General features: G+C 40.4%; 1 protein-coding gene across 2 annotated transcripts in view; it reads right to left on the minus strand.

The window, feature by feature from the left end:
- The window catches only part of ADCY8 (adenylate cyclase 8), a 2045143-nt gene that overhangs the window by 689196 nt on the left and 1331931 nt on the right, over positions 1 to 24016 (minus strand). For both annotated transcript variants that reach the window (XM_044067040.1, XM_044067038.1), the window contains one exon: positions 6129 to 6218. In XM_044067040.1, the coding sequence (XP_043922975.1) occupies positions 6129 to 6218 (90 nt within the window). The remainder of the gene's footprint in view (positions 1 to 6128; positions 6219 to 24016) is intronic.

The raw sequence follows: 24016 nt of genomic DNA on the forward strand, positions 1-24016 counted from the left end.
TTGCAGTCATCGGTGAACTTGGTTAGCCATAGTCCTCCTGTGTTTGCCTGTACTTCTGAGAAGTATATGCCGAACAGTAGGGGATCCCAGGACCGAGCCTTGTGGGACACCACTTGTGACTGGCATCAGGTGCATTGTCCAGGATGCCTCCCACAAGACCTCTCTTCCAGGTCTGACCCAGGACCTATTATCATTAGGCTGTGCTTGGGATACCTCCTGTAAGAAGTATGTTCCTGGTCAGACCCAGGACCTATTATTAGTAGCCTGTGCCTGGGACACCTCCCATTAGTGGTCTGTTCTGGATCTGACCAGGACCTATTATCAATAGGCTCTGCCTGGGACACATCTCACAAAAGGTGTGTTCTGGGTCTGACTCAGGACCTACTATCAGTAATAGGATCATAGAAGGTTGATATACTAACGGCCCTAGAGCCTTTTTCACCCTAGCCATTTATGCCTCAGATTACTCAATTATCAATGCTCATGGGCTAGAATGGCTATGTTATATGTCTATAACTTATGGCATCTACAAACTACCCCTGTCATTAAGAGCCACAGGCAACAAGCTAGGGGTGAATTTGTGATTGTGATAATGATATTAAAGTAATGATATAATATAACAATATAATTATAGTGTGTATGATAATTATAACACACTTATACATGATTTACTCATAGTATGTTATAATACAACACAAACTTTCTGTAAATCCCATCAAATAGTCTTTTTTTGGTCAGCAGCTCTGTAGAGAGATCATTTTCATCTATGGTATCTTTTCATATGGCAGGCCTCATAGTAACCACAAAAATGATAGATCTTTATATTTTTCTTCATAAACAATGCATCCTTTGTAAACTTATAAATCTGTACACCATCCATATGAATGTCCTTCAGGCATAGGAGACTACAGTCACTAGTTCATTTTCCTGCTTCTGTCTTAATAGATTTAACTAATTCATTTAAAAAGAAGGTGCAGTTTTAGAATATATAACTCAGTGATAATGTTTGCTTTGAATATATATTTTTTTTCACTATGTTCAGGTGGTCTTAGCATATATAGGTACTTCTTTACTAACACGTGCATAACATACTGTTTTGTGTATAATGAACAGCTGAGTTGATTCAGACGATCTCTTAAGTCTTGTGACAACGTAATGCTAAAATTCCCTTAATGCAATAAAAAGTTGAGAAGAGAGCTTGTTTTAAGTGTCTTAAACATATCCAGCTGTTAGAAAAAGAAAAAAAACAATAGTTAACTGGTTAATTAATGTATAACTCTGGCCCCAAGTTAATCTAAACAATTAATCAAGCACCCAGTCTTTTCAGCTGGTTGGGTATTTATTGTTGCGTCTATGCATTATTTTTCTTTTACCCCCTTTATTCAGTTCATATTCACATGTGAGCTGGTACTCACTGAGTATAATACAGAAAGGAGGTGGATACCAGTGCATTGGCATTGCAGGATGCACAAATGCTTAACATTGCACTGCATGCACTAGTAGTCATTTCAGTGGCTTACTAATTCACCCGTTGCTGCTGGCATGACTGTGGTATTTGGCAACAAAATGGAGACAGTGGGAAAAAAAACATCAAAAACCTATGTGGACTCAGAGAAGACATACATGCTGTGCATGAAGACACCTAATCCAGGAAATGAACCAGAGAATCGAGTGCTATGAAGCAGCAATACAGACCTCTCGACTGTCTCTGTTTTGGGTGTATGTTCCTATTTTCAGGCCTGATTTACTGCTGTGCATTATATACCTATTCTTAGATGTGTATCCATATTTCCAGACTTGATTTACTTTTTTTTTTTTTTTTTACAAATTTTTGAATCCTCCCCACCACAACTGATTTTTGAAGCTGATCTAGTATGCAGAAAGCAACAGTAGCACAACCAGTGCAGCAGTGACACAAGAAAGAAGACAAAATAAATGACCTTGTGCAGTAGAATTTTGCAACAGCTGCGGTGGTGGTGCTGCGGTAGCATTGTCGCCTCACAGTAAGACGTTGTCCTGTTCGATTCTCAGCTAGAGCGTCTTCTGTGTGGAGACATGCGTGAATCGGCATGCCTTTGTTGAAGGTTGTGCATCAGGGCTGGCAACTCGTCATGTAAAAATCTACTGCTAATCATTAGCGGACCGGAGTTCTGCTGTGGCGACCCCTAACCAGGAAAAGCCGAAAGACTCAGTCAGTTCATTAAATTTTACAGATTTAGACTTTCTCTTTGATAATGTGCATATATTTTTCATCATTTTTGTCACTCTGTTTTTAAATAAGTGTTTCTGAGTGACATACCTATGGATGTTGACTACATTGGTGGTTGAGAGACTTAAGTATGAGAATTTAATGCTATCGTGAGTTTCACCACAACGTATTGTGTTTTGTGAGTCGGTGGTAAACATTTTGTTTTTTCCCCTTTCTTGCACTCTATTGTGACCTTGTAGTTGGTATAAATAATTTTAGGTGGGTTGGAGGCTTGCCCCCACATCACAGGATATGTGTGTGTGTGTGTGTGTGTGTGTGTGTGTGTGTGTGTGTGTGTGTGTGTGTGTGTGTGTGTGTGTGTGTTACCTCATTCCAAAAATGACTTTTTGTGCCTTTTTCATTTTTTTTGTCTTACTGTTTTCACTATTTAATTTTCAATAAATTGTGTGCTGAAAAAAAGATTGTTGAAGGCACCTATGACAACCTTTCACATTAGTATCCCACATGCCCACTGGAAGTGGGAAGAGTTAAGTTCTATTTGTTATTTAAATGTTATAGTAATCAGATGTTCAGATTTTTTGGCTGGATGTATCTACTTTCAAAGGTCTTTGTTCTTATTTTCAATGTCTGCAGGTTGACAGGTATGCAGCACTAATGTTGCATAACACTAGCTTTCTTTTTCTGTTCTTGTTGTTTCACCTAAAGATAGTCAGGTGAGTATCATTTATGTGAATAAAAAGCAATAAAAAAAAATGTTAGTGGAAAACAAGCACTTTTTTCAAGAAAGTATGGCTCCTGCACCCCCATATGACATATATACCAACTCCTCAGTCACACAAGAGTGGGAACAGTGCAATGTTGATTATTGCTGAAAGTGGGAAGACCATATTTAATTTAATTCTTCCAGTGAATCAATTTGCTGTCATTTATTTATATTACTGGAACTTAATCATTTACAATTTTCTGACTGCTGCACATTTTTGCAATTGAATTCTATAGCTCAGAACGATACATTCTGATATCTGTTCCATGCTTATTATGCCATCTGAATTCATTCATAACTGCATGAATTGCTGGCCAACACTTTCCAAACACCTGTTAAAATTTTCGCTGTTTGGGAATGCATTTTCCCAGTCTTTCCCATGACAAAAAAAAAATAGACCTGTAGGAACACCCAAGTATCAAAATTGCAAACAAGTCAATAACTGCTCAAAATAATGAGAATGAATTACTTTCCAGCCACCCACAGGCAGCTATGCTAACAGATTCCTTCCAATAATTACTGTGCTGTAATTCTGTCAGATCAGTTTGTTGCTGTATGATGATGGTTTGTGCTACTGTCTAAATAGCCTGCCTATAACGTTGTACAGTAACTGTGAGTCTCTCTTCAGAAGACTTGAAATTTACTTAGAAGCTTTGCTTTCCCAGCACTGCTACAGTATGTGCATTGATTGGTCAAGAACACTCCGTCAATGGGGCTGGATGACAAACTGTACACCTACTGGTCAGCTTGAAACTTGAAATGTCAAACCCTATAGAGAGGCTGTTCAACATTAGCCTCAAAACAGGTTTTGTGCTAGATGAATAGAGGACAGCAACAGTCATTCCCTTTCCCAAAGGTGGGGCTACAACAGACTTAGGTAATTACAGACCCATAAGCCTAACCAAAGTCATGTGTAAGGCTATGAAAAAGATTGCTTTGGAAATATTACATCGGGATATAGGTGACCCTCAGATGTTTGATACGACCCAATGCAGATTCATCAAGGGTACGTTTTGCCTCCTTAATCTGGTTAATTTCCTCAAAAAAGTCACCGAGGCAAAAGACAAGATCAAATCAGTGCACACTGCCTATCTAGATTTCACAAGGGCACTTGACACCATCCCACATTCAGGCATCATAGGAAAACTCTCAGCTAAATGTTAGTCCATATGCAAGTCAGTGGACAGTACACTGGCTCACACATTGACGATGGGAAGTAATATGGACAGCTTCCCTCCTCCTCCTTCTCATCCTCCACCAAAAGACCTGTTATTAGTGGAAGGTCCAGGGGTTCAGTACTTGGGCCACTTTTCTTTGAAATTTACTTCTCAGAGGTTAAAGTTAATGTTTAGGGATTGTGGATGACCAAGTTTGTAGATGACTGCAGACTTGGAGGCATCATAAACTCCCAAAAAGACACCATGATCCTACAAGAGGGCCTGACCCACCTGGTGGTAAAACTATTGACTGAAACTAAATGTAAAGAAATGTATAATCGTACCTGCCGGCAAACATGACTCCTTTAATAACTTCCACATTGAAAGCACCCTCCTTGAAAACTGATCCTGTGGCTAGAGATTTAAGAACCTGTACTGTCAATGAAATGTCCTTTAATCACCATGTATCATCTATTGTGAGGAAGTCCCTTTTTATTGTGCATTTTATATCAACGAATATGGTGGCCAGATCAAGCAACATAATCGTTACCCTGTCATCAGCGCCCATTAGGCTAATCAGTTAGTATAATACCCATTTCAGTAGCTACCTGTCCAAACATTTGGCACAGCTGGAACAACTGCAGTGCTTCTTCATTTAGAAAAAAAGGCCTAAATCATAAAAACTTTGCAGACTACCTCCAATCGTTGCCTTCTTCTAAGTATCATACATGCTACTAAGAGGCTACCTTCTGCATTGTGTATGGTATACAGCCTCAACAAACCCTCTTTTGTCATACCTATTATACATTGGGATGTCCAGTGCTATCAGAAACACCTGCACAACGGACCTCAGTCACTTCTGTAAGATTAATAGAACATGCTGGAAAGACAGGTATGTAAGACAGATATGGAACTCTCATCCCTCCACAAGAAACAGAGTACTTTTCTTAGTCAATGCAAATATAATTTGGATGACTGGAAGGGTAATTGTAAATTCGCCCCAGTTTAGCACCAGTGGTCCTTGTGAATGGGGAAACATAAAAGTAACGAAAATATACCTGTACAGCCTATCTTTGGAGATTCATATTACAAAATATAAGTACAAGTAACTACCATGGGGATGGTGGTTAGACTTTTTAAAATCCTTACAGATCAACAGCCTAGTACGTACCTATGAACCTATGATATATATACACACATATATATATATATATATATATATATATATATATATATATATATATATATATATATATAAAACTGATAAAATGATCCAGCATCCTGTTTCCTGTACATTATTACTTTACCTTCTACTACAGTAATTTCTACAGTAATAGACAAGCATGCAGCTTGCAGCTATAATTCCGAGTACATGTGCATTTGAGTACTTCCACTAATATTTTACCCATGAGCCTGATGCAAGGCCACATGTGAGAACCTTGACAACAACATGACTATTTTGATAATAATACATGTAATATTTAAATTTAATTCATCTGTTTAATTATGAATTTAATGACCATGTTATGTCGAATGAAACAGAATGCATTTAACAACCACAGCATTTGCAAAGCAAAATAAGTTTAACTATTAGAAGCAAAAGACATGGTTGCGAACATCAGGATTTCAAATTTTTTGTGAAACTGAAAAATGTCTAAACATTTAAAGCAGAAGTTCAAAGCAGAATTGTAATCCAGTGTTCACACAGGAAGCAAAAAATTTGCTCCACAAATTCCTGTTCTTAATTTATCATCTCCAAGGTTCCTGTACCTTGGGAACGAATTTCTAATGTAGCACTCTCTATCCAGAGCATTTATTATATATTACTCCATATTATTTAAAAAGTGCCTGGAAATCTAAAATGAAAAATAACAGGATGCCATAAATCATATACTTGTCACAGATATCTCACTTATCTTAAAAGGACAGTCATCATTTATACAAAATATTCAATTATGTAAGGACACTAAAATTGCATGTAGAAAAAATTTACAAATACCTCAGGATAGGAGCAAATATCTGTACGTGGCATAGAATAATTGAAGGTTTGATTAATTAAAGCTGCTGATTTTCCAAAGTCACACCAAAGCTGTAGAAAAGAAATACATTCAGTTAATGATGCACCGTGAAAAAGTGAATGCAGTATCCACAAATTTGTTAATGCAACACTTGTACTTTCAGTTGTATATAGACACAAAACCAAAGGGCTAAAGTTTTTTTTTCTGTAAATATCTTTGTTAAACATGACATTTTTTAGAATGTGATATTGTTACATATACAGTTAGAGAAAACAAACCATAATAAGATTTTCTTTGTTATTTTCATGCAGCTCACATTTTAACAATTTTCATTCACTTCATTAAATAAATTGATCAATTCCTACGTTCCCTTACATTTCACTCCTTTTCCTGATGGAAGTTATAATACTGTCTTTTTTTCAATCCTACTTTAGTTAAGACAAATTTGCTTACATTTTATGCAGAGGAGTGCTAATCTTAATAAATCTAGACAGCTGTTGCGAATTTAATGTTGACATTTCTGACTGATCATTATGTCATTGTGTACATTACACAATTTCAAATGGATGTCTCACATAAAACATGATTTTAAATTCAATAGTCACGTGTATGAAAATTAAATTCTGTGCTCTCAGTAGCGTGACTTTGCCAGTTGATAAAAATTATTTGGTATACTTCCTTATTCCTAAAAATCTATCGTTTGCAGTATTATCTTGTGAAAGAAAATATAAGAAGCTTGTAGCTATTGTTGTTATTACTAAGAGATGACAATTCTAACTGCCAACACACATTAACCTGCCCAAGCAACAAGGACCTCCAAAGCTGAAACGCAAACAAACACCAGTCACAACCAAAGTGACACATAGCTCACACTCAACAACAGCCCCTAAGGCAAGACAATGTACCTAACACTTTAGTCATAGGTGACTCTATAGTCAGGCACATGGATGTCCCACTCACCAGGCTGAACAAGGAGAAAATTACAGTCAGCTGCCTGTCAGGTGCCAGGATCTGCCACATAACACATGCACTCAAGCCACTCCACAAAAAGTACAGATACGACTCTGTCATTGTCCATGCTGGAGTGAATGACTTGAGACGTACCTCCCTGGACTACATGAAAAGAGACATGGAAGAGCTCTCAGATCATGTGGCCCAGGCAAGTATGACCCTAGCCCTGAGTAGCATCCTGCCTTTGCTCAGAATGATACCACAGTATAAGGACAAACTGACTGACATCAACAATTGGCTAAGCTTCTGGTGTCATTCAAAGGGGATCCAGTATCTGTCTGCCTGGGAAGACATGATCGACAAACCACGATGCTTTGCCAGAGATGGTCTGCACCTGTCACCCCTGTGATTCAGGTTACTGGCTAAAGCTCTTGCCACACCTATAGTGCCTTTTTTACGCAAAGTTCAAAGGACAAAACCACCACCGTAACAGATACAAGCATGCAGAATCTGAAGGCAATGCTACTCAATGCTAGAAGTCTAAACCTCAAAATGCACTCTCTCGAGGCACTCCTAAAAATGGATAACATTGATATCTGTGCAGTAACTGAGACTTGGTTCAAGGCTCCAGAGAGCACCCCTGCAATACCAAGCTACAACTCTTACCACACTTTTCGGCCACAAAACCAAGACCGAAACACTAAAGGTGGAGGAGTGTCCATATTCACCAAGGATATTCACACCTCCAGGCTAGTTGCCCAACACAGTGCATCTGAAATTCTCCAGGTGCAACTAACACTAGGTAAGACTGCAACCCAAATTGTAGCTTGCTACAGATCCCCCACCATGCCCCAAGATTCTCACTACACCTTCCTAAACATACTGGAAAATATTAAGATACAACCAAACACCCTAATACTAGGTGATTTCAACTACCCTGCCATTAACTGGGAAAACTACTCGGGTACCAACTCCTTTTCCCAATGGTTCTTGGAATTCATAAATTCCAACGCCCTGCATCAACTAATCCATTGTCCCACCAGGGGCTCCAATATCCTAGACCTGGTCATTGCCAACATGGGAGATAGATGTTCACACCAGTGGTCACCCCCACATTGGTCAAGTTTGACCATAAGCAAATCATCCTTGACATCCACATCCCACCCCACAGTAAGGAAACCTCCTTAAAAAACTTCTCCAAAGCTAACTTCATGCTACTGAAGTCAGAAGTGGCAAACTTCATGATACCCATGCAGACCTGGAAGTTCGACTGCAGAATCTTACACTAAGGCAATGTACGAGAACATCCACTCGTGCATGAATCATGCCATCCCAAATAGAACCAAGATGTCCTCCTCCAAAACAAGGAAGCCAGTCTGGTGGTCCCCTGCTATAAAGAAACTATACAACAGAAGGAGGAAACTGTTGCAGAAAAGAGGAAAATCCCAGGATGCAAACAACTCCCTCACCAGCCTCAGTAAGAAGCTGAGATCTCTCATAAAATACTCAAAAGCTAGTTACGAAAATAAAATTGTCAAAGATTCCAAAGACAACCACAAGGCATTCTATAGTTATGTCAAGAATCTAAATGGCAATGCACAGATCTGCTCTGAGCTTCAACAGAATGGCATTAAATATACTGATCCCAAGGATATTGCCAATATCCTGGCAGATCGATTTAGTGCCAACTTCACCCCACTTTCACCCCTCGAAGGACCCATCTTAGTACCAAAAGATTGCCAAATTCCGGTAATCATGGCCACACAGGTAGAAACCACACTCTCCAAAGCTAAGAATACAGCATTCATGGGACCAGATGACATCCCAGGCTGTGTACTACATGAACTACAAAATGAGCTGGCAACTCACCTAAGTGTCATGTTTAATCATAGCCTCACCTCAGGCTTCGTGTGCACTGAGTGGCACACAGCTACAGTTATCCCACTCCACAAGGGGGGATCCACCTTGGATCCTGGGAACTACCATCCCATCAGTCTGATGAGCCTGATCTGCAAGGGCATGGAACGCATTATCATGGAACTTATAAACAAAGACATTGGCAACCTTCAAACACTGGACCCCACCCAGTTTGGGTTTGTGAAGGGCCGATCTTGTCTCCTGAAACTGAATGACTTCTTTGAATCAGTCTCCAGAGCTGTGGACGAGGGTAAGGTGGTCCACACAGCCTATCTGAACCTTGACAAGGCCTTTGAGACCATCCCTCACTCTGGAATCATAGATAAACTTACTAAGCTGGGCATAAATCACTACATCACTCAATGGGTTGCCAACTGGCTTACTGACAGAACCCAGACAGTAAAAGTAGCTGACTCCAAATCCAGCTCCAGTCAAGTGACAAGTGGAGTACCTCAGGGTTCAGTCCTGGGACAACTCTTGTTTGGCATCTACTTCTCTGAAGTACAGGCCAACACTAAGGGACTCTGGCTAGCAAAGTTCGCAGATGACTGCAAACTGGGAGCCATTATTGAATCCCCAAATGATGTGGATATTCTACAAAAGGGCCTTACAGAAACAGATGCCTGGTGCCAGAGCCATGGGCTCAAGCTTAATGCCAAGAAATGTATAGTTATCCCCTTTGGAAAAAAACATGTACCCATGAATTACTATAAATGGTGGCAGTACACTAAACATCGAAAGTGTGATGAGAGACTTAGGGCACAGGTGGACAGTGGTCTCACTTTCCAAAACCACATTGCCACAACAGTCAGGAAATCCTTCTATGTGGCACATCTCATCACTAAGGGCTTTTCATCCAGAAAAAAGGAGGTCATTGTCCCACTGTACTCATCCCTCATTAGACCCATTATAGAATACAATGCCCCATTTGGTATGTACCTCACAAGACATCTGCAACAGCTGGAAAGGCCACAGAAATACCTCACTAAAAGAATCACAGGCCTAAAGCAGATGCCATATGCTGATAGTCTAAAAAAACTCCAGCTAAACTCTGTGGCATACTAGGGATCTAAACCTTGTCATCACAATGAACAAAACATGCTGGAGGGATAGGTTCCTGACCCAGAGACTCCCCATACTCTAGAATAGACTGCCCATACATGTCAAGCAGAGTGCCTCCTTGGCCTTCTTCAAAAGGAACCTTGATGATTGGATGGGAGATAGGAAATTCAACCCGGGGATCATGTCAGTCGCCCTGCTAGACAGGGGTCCAGAGAAGTAAATATCGTGGGAAGAAATATCCAGGGAATTATTATGGCTAGGTTTGTATAGGCCCTAGTGCTGATAGCCTAGTACCAACCTATGAACCTATGAACATCATTGTCACTACAGCACCTGTATGTGTGGATAAAGGGCTATGGTGAATTAACATAAATGAGCTAAGTCCAAGATATTTTGCTTATCTCTCTACCCAGTATTATTATAAAAGTACCGCCAATCTCACCAGGATTTAAGATCTCTTTTAAATATTACAGCAAAAAAATCTGACTGTGGTAGGACATATGATGGTGGGATGGGTCTACTTTTGTTCATCAAAGTATACCTTTTTGAAATGCAAACAGCAGACTCCTATTAAGCGAAAGTGCAGTTTAACAAAAATGCACTTTCACGAAATACAAATCAGCAAGGAAGCGTTCTGTAACATGAAAGCACCTTATCCATTATATAATAAACTACGTTTTACATTTTTAGGGTTGTGGTACCCCTGTTGGTTGTTTGTTCTCTTTTGTATTGGTTTGTTTCCAGCACAGGCTTTTGTGTGTTTTTGGGCCTTTTTTGCTATTCATTTGTATAGAAAAGAAGTTTTATTTACCGTGAAATTTGCTGTTTATACAAGAACACTCAGATTTACTTCAATGAGTCCAGATACATGTTCAGGTTTATTAAATTGTTAATTAGTTCAAATCAATACACACACAAAATTAAAACATATTGATACACCATAATAAATAGTCTAAAATTTAGAAAGAGGCAAAGCAACAATACTGATATACGCATTAATATTGAAAAAGTAGATACAAGTAAATTTGAAAAGAATAAATTAAATGTAAGATAAAATATGTATGTATGGGTCTATATTATATCATCAAATGCTTAAAAAAGCAAACAATGAATAATCGACCCCATGTAAGGGAAAACTTACAATCTCGAAAGCTCAGAACAGTGATTTTTCGCTGTTCCAAAAAAAAAAAAAAGAAAAAAAAATTGAAATAATTCATAACCCCCCTACTTAAATATACCAACTCCGAGATCGCACTACAGTCCCGAAGACAACGGCCAAGCAAATTTGTTTCCCTGGGAAAGAATTCGCTTAAGAGCCGCTTCACTATTTTACCTTTTTGGTGTTTTAAGTTCGACCAAGACGCATTCTATCGAATGCATCTTCGGTCATCTAATAGGAACCTGTATATCTTTTGGGAACTTTCAAAGCCACTGAGTGAAGGAACATTTCAAATCCACTCTGCTGGTAGTTCCCAAAGGTGTGTGCCCTTGTGTACAATAAGACTGAATCCCAGACAATTTGGTCATGCCTTTGAATTACCACCAGCCCTATGACACAGAGCAGGGCAGTAAAGACAGGCAAGGACTTCTTAAGGTATGGGGTAGCCCATGTTATGGGGGGGGGGCTAAGTAAAACAAGACCACAATCATAAAGATAACACATGACTTCACCAGCACCTAGGAAAAAGCTCATCAGACTGGAGTAATATGGTGGCAAAAACTTGTCATAGACTCTGCCCCTCTTTTCTTGTTATCCAAATAAAAGAATGAAAATAGAAAGTATGTACATGGAAACTTTCTCTATAAACTATCAAAGTGGCAGTGAGATGCTACCCAGGTTTGACCCTCCATAAAGCATATGGCCTGTAAAGGGTCACAGACATCAGATATGAAACAGGCTTTCAAACGGGTCTATATTAGAACACCAAACTTTCAGAATTTTGAGTGTTCTAATATCGAACCCTATCAATCGAAAATTTAAAACATCAAACATACAGAACAGCAAATTTTTTCCTAGGGAAAACATTTGCTGATCCAAAACACATACACACAACACAAGCACACCAAACAAACAACAATCCACACACATACACCTAAACTCTTACACCTAACCCTACTCTAAAATATACATACACCACTAACTATCCACTTACCTTAACCCAAACCCTAACCCTAAGGTCCATCACTATTACACAGTCACCTCACCCGCGCCCTAACCCTAACTTACCTACTCCGCCCTAACCCTCAAGTCCACACAATCGCACACTTACCTGACCTACACCCGAACCCTAACTCACCTAACCCACCCTAAACCTCACGTCCACACAATTGCACACTTACCTGAACTTGACCCGTAACTTTCCACCACAGCGCTGAAAATGCCGAAGTAACAGAAACGGACAACCAAATTCTTTCCTTAGGAAGAAATGTGGTTTTCTGTTTCTTCGATATTTTCAGAATTCGCTGAAAACGGGTTGATATTAGAACACTCAAAATTTTGAAAGTTCGGTGTTCTAATATAGACCTTTTCAAACAGGGATATAGTCAATGAAATATACTGTTGGTGAGTATTGCCAAAATGTTTTACAAATAATAGCTATTTCTCTAATAAATGGTGTAGTCAGGATAGCTGAATGTTTGTCTGAGCCAGCAATTTCAACAAATTAACTGAGCCTGAGTTGTGATATATAAAAGAAGGAGCTCTAAAAATGACAGGTTCAGAGAAGTTGGCCTGTTATGAATGGGGATCCTTTGCCTGCAATAAGAATCCTGAGCAGTGTAGCTGCAGTAAAGAAGGAGGTTTTGTGGAGCATTCATAGAGAGGACTGGGCATCTTATCAAAAGAGAATCCAGCACAGGGTAAGCAGGAGAGATACTCCCTAAAAGTACTTATATGTTGTAGAAGTAGTTCTTGTCTCTAGTCTGAAGCAGAAGGGAACTACTAGATGTTTACCTGACACTCATTATTAGTCCTAATTTTCTGAGGAATTTTGAATCTAGGCGAAAGGTACTGTTAGACATGTAGGGTGTACATTTTCAGTTTCATTTCAGAAAGTATGCTAATTTTGTGCAAAAGGTGTTGCCAACATTTGCCTGTGTTGGAAGATTCTGCTCTACTGCCTTTAAGTTTTAGTTCTGCAGTAAAACTGTATATATTTTTATGGAACTCTTACCTTCGGTATATTTACTGGATAGACACATAGCCACATTCATACATACATATGTATATAAACACACACACACACACACACACACACACACACACACACACACACACACACACACACACACACATATACATATACTGAAAATACCGAAGCCTGATATATCTGAATGCCAACGCTTTTCCAGCGCAGGTAAACCCTTGCCCAACATGCCCTTTTCTCCACTGTAGTGCAATCCTGGAGTTGGTATATATAGTTGGCAGCATGTACTGGAGGGTATGGGGTGCATATACCTCCCACCTCCGTGGCTTTTAATTACTTTGGTGTGTATTTAGTTTAAGTTTGGGTAAGTGCTTACTTACTCTGAGAAAGCTTCGGAGTTCGGGTATGTCAATTTTCAGTATTTTCAGTCTCGTGAATATGATATGTACATCAGTGTTCTGATCTTTGTTTAAAAAAAAAAAAAATATATATATATATATATATATATATATATATATATATATATATATATATATGCATATTTTTTATATTATTTGACATCAATGGATGTGAAGTATCTGTTATGTCCCATAATCTCATTTTTCATTGTAACTCCATGTAAATATCAAGTAAATTCTTCATAATTGTGTCTCCAGCTCAGGTCATGGCTAAAAATGGCCATAAGATCAGTTCACCTACCCACTTATCAATCTGTAAAATAAATAAATACACAAATGAATTAATAAATTGTAATGCAGTAGAATGAACAATCATGCAGATTAAGTATCTTGCTGCTGCTGCCTGGAATTTGACGGTAATGACTGTTTGTGTGATATCTTGTAATAGTCTAGATCTAAAATGGTGGATGTTGTTCACTAGCCCTTTTTCTCAATAATAGCAGTGACTATGTTGTAGGATCCAAAGAGCAGAATGTTGTCCATGTTCAGTCTAAGTATACAAGGAGCCCTTTGTCAACTACAGCTTAAATTTTAAGACACAGGAACACAGACACCTTCCAGTTAATACTTTATTATCTTTTCATAAATGAGTCAGTCAATTTGTTTTTTGAATTTTAACATAGGATCCATACAAGTCCCTTGCTACTTAAAGCAATCAGCCTTTTCCCTGGTGCAAAAATCAGGGTATGGCACACTTAATTTATAAATGACTGGATGAATGATAACATAGCTGCAATAAATTATCAAATGCAAAATAGCTTTATAAGACAAACTAAAACTAGAAATAATTAAGCTACAAAATAAAAGAAAATACATAATTATAAGAAATGCAAAATCAAGTGAATATCTTCTCCAAGATGAACTAGAATAATGAATTCAGACAGTTCGCATATGCAGAGGTTGTCTCAAAAAAAACTTACCGAATCACCAGACACCTCCAAAACACAGGACTGCTACAACTAACACAGTTCTTGCAGCACCCATGGCACGTAGTAACACCAGTGTCTCACCCACCAAGCTAGTAAGGTGTAATGCTCAAGAAACAAGATTTCTTGTCATTGGAGACACAGTAGTGAGACACATGGATGCCCCACTCACCAGGTTGGACAAGGAGAAAGTCACAGTTAGCTGCCTGTCTGTTGCCAGGATTTATTAGATTATGCAAGCACTTAGGTATCTCAGCAACAAGTACTATTATGACTCTATCATAGTTCATGTTGGTGTGAAAGACCTGAGATGTACCTCACAGGACTATATGAAGAGAAACATGGTTGAGCTCTCTGAGTATGTGTCCCAGGCAGGTATGTCCCTAGCCTTGAGCAGCATACTACCCTCATCTAGAATGATGCCACAGTATAAACAAAAAAAATATTGATTTCAATAACTGGCAAAGTTTTTGGTGTCATTCAAAGGGGATCCAGTTATTGTGAATCTGGGAAGCCATGGTTGACAAACCTCGCTGCTTTGCCACAGATGGTTTGCACATAGCACCTCTAGGCTTTCAGCTTCTGGCAAAGGCACTTGTCCCCCCATAGTACCTATTTTAGGCAAGGTGTTGAAAACAACATTACCAACATGAAATTAACCAATGAGAACAAAATAAGGGTCATGCTGCTAAATGCTAGGAGCTTAATCCAAAAACTGCACTCCCTGGAAGCACTTCTATCACTAGAAGATGTAGATGTCTGTGCAGTCACAGAAACCTGGTTCAAAGTCTCAGACAGTACCCCAGCCTTGCAGGCTACAATGCCTTCCACACCTTTAGACCACAAAATGAACATGTGAAAAACCAAAGGAGGCGATGTTTCAATCTATATTATAGATAAATTCACCCCCCCCCATCTAGTTAGACTGGACAGCTCCATGGATTTACTCCAGGTCCAGGTTAAGGTGGGTAAGACCCCCCCATTTAAGTCATAGCCAGTTATAGATCCCCCTCCATGGGTAACACCCATGAAGCCTACTTTACCAAATTGATGACAATGCAAATTTTACCGAACACACTGGTTATGGGGGATTTCAATTATCTCACCATCAACTGGGAAACCTATGCTAGCCCTAACTTGCTAGCACAAAAGTTCCTTGACTTTGTTAATTCAAATGCCCTGGAACACATTGTCCATACCTGGACAAGGGGAACAAGCATTCTGGATCTGGTCCTCACCAACATGTCAAACAGGTGCACCGCTGCAACTGTTGGAGCCTTATTAGTTAAAACTAACCACAAATCAGTCACTTTTGAACTGGCACTAACAGCAGAACTCACTAACGGTGAAATCAGACTAAAAAACTTCAATCAGTCACTTTTGAACTGGCACTAACAGCAGAACTCACTAACGGTGAAATCAGACTAAAAAACTTCAAAGGCAAGCCATACCCTCCTAGGTGAAGGTATAAATGCATTCCAAGCCCCACCCCAAGCTGGAAGTGGTAAGTATGCCAAATCTTACACTAAAGACCTGTACAATCACTTGCATAAGTGTATAAAGTGTATACCAGAAAGAATCAAAGCCAGAGCCCCTAGTAAAAACAAGCAGCCATGGTGGACATCCAACATCAACAAACTTTACAATAAATGTAAAAAGTTGCTGTCCAAGAAAACAAAGGCGGGGCCTCAACAATGGAAAAGCACCCTCCTTGGCCTCAACAGGCAAATAACACAACTTGTCAAATCGTCTAAGGTCTCCTTTGACAGAAACTTAGCAAGTACAGCCAAGGAAAACCATAAGGCTTTTTACAGCTATGTACTTAACTTAAAGGGTAAGACCCAAGCATGTGCAGAACTAGTGGCCGACGTTATCAAACACACTGATCCCACAGAGATAGCAAACCTGGTAGCGGATAGGTTTGGCAAAAATTTTACTTCATTATCCCCTCTTAAGTTACAACAAACCATCCCCCAACATACTCCACCCTACATAGCTGAAGAGCATGTCCTCAAAGCCTTGTCCAAGGCAAAAAACACAGATTCTTTGGGACCAGATGACATCCCAGGCTGTCTCCTAAACAGACTAAAACATAAACTAGCATTACCACTTAGTACCCTTTTCAATCATAGCCAAACCACAGGCTTTGTTCCTGCAAAATGGAGAACAGCAACAGATATTCCCCTCCACAAAGGTGGCCTAGCAACAGACCCGGGGAATTACAGACCCATAAACCTGACTAGCCTCATCTGTAAGGCCATGGAACGTATCATTATGGACCTCAAAAAATAATACACAGGTGACCTACAAACCATGGATATTACCCAATTCTGCTTCATGAGGGGGCAGATCCTGCCTGTTAAATCTGACAGATTTCTTTGAAAATGTGGCCAAGCCGAGTGATAAGGGAAAATCTGGGCAAACAGCACAACTTGACCTGGCAAAGGCTTTTGACACAATCCCACATTTAGGCATTACTAATAAACTTAGCAAACTGAATGTAAACCTATTCATTGTAACATGGGTTACCAACTCACTCACAAACTCAATACATACTATCAAAGTGGGTGACTCCACATTAAACAGCAGACCTGTTACCAGTGGAGTGCCACCAGGGTCAGTGCTGGCCCTCCTACTGTTTGTATATACTTCTCAGGTCAAAACTAAGGGGTTGTGGCTGATCAAGTTTGCAGACAGGTGCAAACTAGGTGCAATAGTAGAATCCTCAAATAATGTCAGTATGCTCCATGAGAGTCTCACACAGACCATTGTCTGGTGTATTAGTCATGGTCTCAAACTGAATGCAAAGAATGCATCATCATTCCTTTCAGCACAAACAATGTCAGCTCATACCATTAAGTCAACAACAATACCCTAAGTACCCATGAAGTAGTAAGGGACCTGGGATCACAGGTTGACCATGACCTCAACTTTGACCACCATGTGTCTAATGTAGTAATGAAGCTTTCTACGTGTCACATTTGATCAGTAAAGGCATTGCCTCAAGAACAAAAGAAGTTATAACCTCGTACACTCGGCACTTATCCATAGCTTCATAGGTACATATGTTGGTACTAGGCTATCGGCCCTAGAGCCCGTACAAGCCTAGCCATAACAATTTCCTGGCTATTTCTTCCCACAGTATTTACTTCCCTGGACCCCTGTCTAGCAGGGTGACTGATGTGATCCCTGGGGTAAATTTCCTATCTCCCATCCAGTCGTCAAGGTTCCTTTTGAAGAGGGCCAAGGAGGCGCTCTGTTTGACATGTATGGGCAGTCTATTTCAGAGTATGGGGAGTCTCTGGGTCAGGAACCTATCCCTCCAGCATGTTTTGCTCATTGTAATGACAAGGTTTAGGTCCCTGGAGCGTGTGGCTCTGATGGATTGGAATTTCTTTAAGTGTAGCATGTCCAACAGCTCTGGGTTTGACATGGCCTTGTATGTTAAGCAGAGATGACCTCTGAGTAGACGATATGCGACAGAGTATAGCTGGAGTTTTTTTAGTCGGTCAGCATAGGGCATCTGCTTTAGGCCTGTGATTCTTTTAATGATGTGTATCTGCGGCCTTTCCAGTTGTTGCAGATGTCTTGTGAGGTACATACCAAATGGGGCATTGTACTCTATGATGGGTCTAATGAGGGATGAGTACAATGGGACAATGGCCTCCTTTTTTCTGGATGAAAAGCCCTTAGTGATGAGGTGTGCCACATGGAAGGATTTCCTGACTGTTGTGGCAATGTGGTTATCGAAGGTGAGACCACTGTCCACCTGTGTTGCTAAGTCTCATCACACTTTCAGTGTTTAGTGTACTGCCACTTATGTGGTAATTCATGGGTACATGGTTTTTCCCAAAGGGGATAACTATACACTTCTTGGCATTCAGCTTGAGCCCATGGCTCTGGCACCAAGCATATGTTTCTGTTAGGCCCTTTTGTAGAATATCCACATCATTTGGGGATTCAATAATGGCTGCTAGTTTGCATTCATCTGCGAACTTTGTTAGCCAGAGTCCCTTAGTATTGGCCTGTACTTCAGAGAAGTAGAAGCCAAACAAGAGCAGTCTCAGGATTGAACCCTGAGGTAATCCACTTGTCACTTGTCTGGAGCTGGATTTGGAGTCAGCTACTTTAACAGTGTGGGTTCTGTCAGTAAGTCAGTTGGCAACCCATCGAGTGACATAGGGATCTTTTCCCAGCTTAGTAGGTTTATCTATGATTCCAGAATGGGAGATGGTGTCAAAGGCCTTGGCGATGTCCAGATAGGCTGTGTGGACTGCCCTACCCTCATCCACGGAACTAGAGACTGATTCGAAGAAGTCATCAGGTTCAGGAGACATGATCGGCCCTTCATGAACCCAACCTCGGTGGGGTCCAGTGTTTGAAGGTTGCCAATGTCTTTGTTTATAAGTTCCATGATAATACATTCCATGGCCTTGCAAATTAGGCTCGTCAGACTGATGGCATGGCAGTTCCCAGGATCCAAGGTGGATCCCCCCTTGTGGAGTGGGATAACTGTAGCTGTGCGCCACTCAGTGGGTACAAAGCCTTAGGTGAGACTATGATTAAACATGACACTTAGGTGAGGTGCCAGTTCATTTTTTAGTTCATGTAGTACACAGCCCAGGATGTCATTTGGTCCCATGGATGCTGTATTCTTAGCTTTGTAGAGTGCGGTTTTTACCTGTGTGGCCATGATTACTGGAATTTGGCAATCTTTTGGTATTGAAATGGGCCCTTTAGGGGTAAGAGGGGGGTGAAGTTGGCACTGAATCGAGCTGCCAGGATATTGGCAATGTCTTTGGGATCAGCATATTTAATGCCATTCTGTTGTAGCTCAGAGCAGATCTGAGCATTGCCATTTAGATTCTTGACATAGCTATAGAATGCCTTGTGGTTATCTTTGGAATCTTTGGCAATTTTATTTTTGTCACTAGCTTTGGAAGATTTTATGAGGGATCTCAGCTTTTTACTGAGGCTGGTAAGGGAATTTTTTGCATCCTGGGATTTTCCTCTTTTCTGCAACAGTTTCTTCCTTCTGTTGTATAGTTTGTTTATGACAGGGGACCACCAGATTGACTTCCTTTTTTTGAAGGATAGCATCTTGGTTCTATTTGGGATGGCATGATTCATGCATGAGTGGATGTGCTCATACAGAGCTTTAGTGTAGGATTTGGCAGTAGAACTTTCAATTCCTGTCTGCATGGGTGTCATGAAGTTTGTCACTTCTGACTTGAGTAGCATGAAGTTGGCCTTGGAGAAGTTTTTTATGGATGTTTCCTTACTGGGGGGTGGGAATGGGATGTGGATTTCAAAGGTGACTAGCTTATGGTCAGACCTAACCAATGAGGGGGGTGACCACTGGTGTGGAGGATCAATTTCCCATGTTGGTAATAACCAGGTCCAGGATATTGGAGCCCCTGGTGGGACTATGGATTAGTTGATTCAGGGCAGGGGCGGCTCGTGGCATAGGGCTGCCGGACTGCAGCCCCCTCAAAAAGAAAAAAAGAAAGAAAAAGAAATGAAAAAATAAAAAAAATATTTTTTTAAAATTCGCGGACTTCGCGCATGCGCATAGACCGAGTCCCGGCTTATCGGTCTATGCGCATGCTCAGGGCAGCCCGGCCGTCCCCATAGGGGGACACAAGGAGCGTCTGTGCACTTTTACAGTGCACAGACCCGCCAGGATTATGGGACGCATCCGGACTGCAAGGACTCGGGACAGTGCCTCAGGGATCTCGTCGGCGTCGGGAAGGAGCATGTGGATCTCGCGGGTCTTCAGTATTGCGCGGGAAGGATGTATGGATTGTACGGACGTTAACTCTGGATGTATTCATTCAGGTAAGGTGCCTTTCAATTTACAATGTTTATTTTTCTTTGTGTATGGTGCTTGTGCTTTACTGGAGTTTGTGTATGGTGCTTGTGCTTTACTGGAGTTTGTGTATGGTGCTTGTGCTTTACTGGAGTTTGTGTATGGTGCTTGTGCTTTACTGGAGTTTGTGTATGGTGCTTGTGCTTTACTGGAGTTTGTGTATGGTGCTTGTGCTTTACTGGTGTGTGTGTGTGTGTGTGTGTGTGTGTGTGTGTGTGTGTGTGTGTGTGTGTGTGTGTGTGTGTGTGTGTGTGTGAAAATGCCCCAGGTGCTTATGGTGGTGTGGTAGGAATGCCTCAGGCTTGAACCCTGTACCCTGTATGCAGGTGTTAAAGACTTGAGTTCCCTACCCACCACCATTTGTAAAAAAATTTCAGATTTTTACCTCATATTTGATCTGATCTGTTCCTCATAATATCTGTGGTTTGTAAATGTTGTAATGCTTGATATTTGATGGTGTAGTAGTAGCATTGTTGCCTCACAGCTGCAGGTTCTTGGGTTTGATTCTTGGCTGGGGTTCCTTCTTTGTGGGGTCTGTATCTTCTCCCTGTGTTTGTGTGGGTTTGCTTTTGTGCCCTCCCATGTTACAAAGACATGTCTGCATTATTTCTTCCTGGGCCTCCGCTGAAAATTTGTTTATTTGTTCCAAGTCAGACTGTCCTGATTAAAAATGTTAAATAAAATTGATAGGCATTTGAATTTCAGACTTAAGGGTTTCTGAATGTTTAATTCCTGCGTATTTGATGGTGCAGTGGTAGTATTGTTGCCTCACAGCTATAGGTTTTCTGGTTTGATTCTTGGTTGGGGTGGCTTCTGTGTGGAGTCTGCATCTCCTGCCTGTGTTTGTGTGGATTTGCTCTGGTGCCCTGCCATTTTACAAAGATGTGTCTGCAGTTTTAATCCCTCGTCTCTGCTGAAAATTGTTTTGTTCTGTCCGCAGTAAATTTGACAGGCATTTGAATTTCAGACTTCAGGTTTCTGAATGTTTAATTCCTTGCAGATTTGATGGTGCAGTGGTAGTATTGTTGCCTCACAGCTATAGGTTTTCTGGTTTGATTCTTGGTTGGGGTGGCTTCTGTGTGGAGTCTGCATCTCCTGCCTGTGTTTGTGTGGATTTGCTCTGGTGCCCTGCCATTTTACAAAGATGTGTCTGCAGTTTTAATCCCTCGTCTCTGCTGAAAATTGTTTTTGTTCTGTCCGCAGTAAATTTGACAGGCATTTGAATTTCAGACTTCAGGTTTCTGAATGTTTAATTCCTTGCAGATTTGATGGTGCAGTGGTAGTATTGTTGCCTCACAGCTATAGGTTTTCTGGTTTGATTCTTGGTTGGGGTGGCTTCTGTGTGGAGTCTGCATCTCCTCCATGTGTTTGTGTGGATTTGCTCTGGTGCCCTGCCATTTTACAAAGACGTGTCTGCAGTTTTAATCCCTGCTGAAAATTGGTTTTGTTCTGTCCGCAGTAAAATTGACAGGCATTTGAATTTCAGACTTCAGGTTTCTGAATGTTTAATTCCTTGCATGATTGATGGTGCGGTGGTAGTATTGTTGCCTCACAGCTATAGGTTTTCTGGTTTGATTCTTGGTTGGGGTGGCTTCTGTTTGGAGTCTGCATCTCCTGCCTGTGTTTGTGTGGATTTGCTCTGGTGCCCTGCCATTTTACAAAGATGTGTCTGCAGTTTTAATCCCTCGTCTCTGCTGAAAATTGTTTTTGTTCTGTCCGCAGTAAAATTGACAGGCATTTGAATTTCAGACTTCAGGTTTCTGAATGTTTAATTCCTTGTATAATTGATGGTGCAGTGATAGTATTGTTACCTCACAACTATAGGTTTTCTGGTTTGATTCTTGGTTGGGGTGGCTTCTGTCTGCATCTCCTCCCTGTATTTGTGTGGATTTGCTCTGGTGCCCTGCCATTTTGCAAAGACGTGTCTGCAGTATTAATCCCTGCATCTCTGCTGAAAATTGTTTTGTTCTGTCCGCAGTAAAATTGACAGGCATTTGAATTTCAGACTTCAGGTTTCTGAATGTTTGATTCCTTGCAGATTTGATGGTGCAGTGGTAGTATTGTTGCCTCACAGCTATAGGTTTTCTGGTTTGATTCTTGGTTGGGGTGGCTTCTGTGTGGAGTCTGCATCTCCTCCATGTGTTTGTGTGGATTTGCTCTGGTGCCCTGCCATTTTACAAAGACGTGTCTGCAGTTTTAATCCCTGCTGAAAATTGGTTTTGTTCTGTCCGCAGTAAAATTGACAGGCATTTGAATTTCAGACTTCAGGTTTCTGAATGTTTAATTCCTTGCATAATTGATGGTGCGGTGGTAGTATTGTTGCCTCACAGCTATAGGTTTTCTGGTTTGATTCTTGGTTGGGGTGGCTTCTGTTTGGAGTCTGCATCTCCTGCCTGTGTTTGTGTGGATTTGCTCTGATGCCCTGCCATTTTACAAAGACGTGTCTGCAGTATTAATCCCTCGTCTCTGCTGAAAATTGTTTTGTTCTGTCCGCAGTAGAATTGACCGGCATTTGAATCACAAACTTCATGTTCTTCAGAATACATAGTAGCACAACGTTCATTTCTAGCAGTTTTCTAAGTTGATAAGATGAATATTTTAAATTTGTCCCTATTTTTGGGACTGTATTCCCCCATTATTGGCTTCGTCCAGGTTTTTGTGCTAAGGTTGACAGCTATGGCAAGAACTGAATTCACTGAATATGGACTGTAGAATTGTGCATATTTACTGATAAAGGTGCACTGTAGAATTGTGCATATTTACTGATAATGGTGGACTGTAGAATTGTGCATATTTACTAATAATGGTGGACTGTGGAATTGTGCATATTTACTAATAATGGTGGACTGTAGAATTGTGTATATTTACTAATAATGGTGGACTGTGGAAGTGTGAGTAGACTTTTTTATGATAAATGTTCTCAACTGGGCAGTTTTGCCATTATGGGTGCATATGTTTTGTTTCATTGCTTACTGGAAAAATGTTCAAAACAAATTTAAAACACCCTCTAACAAGTGTACTGTATTGTACAAGGAATATAATTTTTAGTACAATGAGGAAGGTGTATCAAAGAGCACATGTATGTTTCATATGCAAGGGGCCTATGATTCGAAAACAGCCCAAAATTAATCTTTATCTGCCACTGGCAAAATGTATTTTCTTTGAATGTGGGTTTCAATGAATGTGAGTTTCAAGGGCAGAGAAGTTTTAATGCTAAGTTTTCATTGTGAGACTGCATTGCTTTGTTTAACAGATTACTTAATGTTTGTGCTGTAAAATACAAAATAAAACTTTCAAATGAAGTCCAATCATTGAAGTAAAGCAGTATGCACATTAGTGTTTATGGTAAATGGAGTGAAATAGCCAAGTAATGGTTAATTGGAATGGCTGCAGAGGCTCCAGTTCAACCATTATTTTGTCAGGGGAAGGGCAGCAAACTCAGACAGGCCCAGCTGAACTATACCTCCCAACTGTCCAGATTTTCAAAGAATGAATAGATTTTTGCTTCTTATTTTTGGTTTGTTGTTCATAAAATTTGTA

Source organism: Protopterus annectens, chromosome 3.part1, assembly GCF_019279795.1.
Source record: "Protopterus annectens isolate FY-2018-M chromosome 3.part1, PAN1.0, whole genome shotgun sequence".
Classification (NCBI taxonomy): domain Eukaryota; kingdom Metazoa; phylum Chordata; order Ceratodontiformes; family Protopteridae; genus Protopterus; species Protopterus annectens.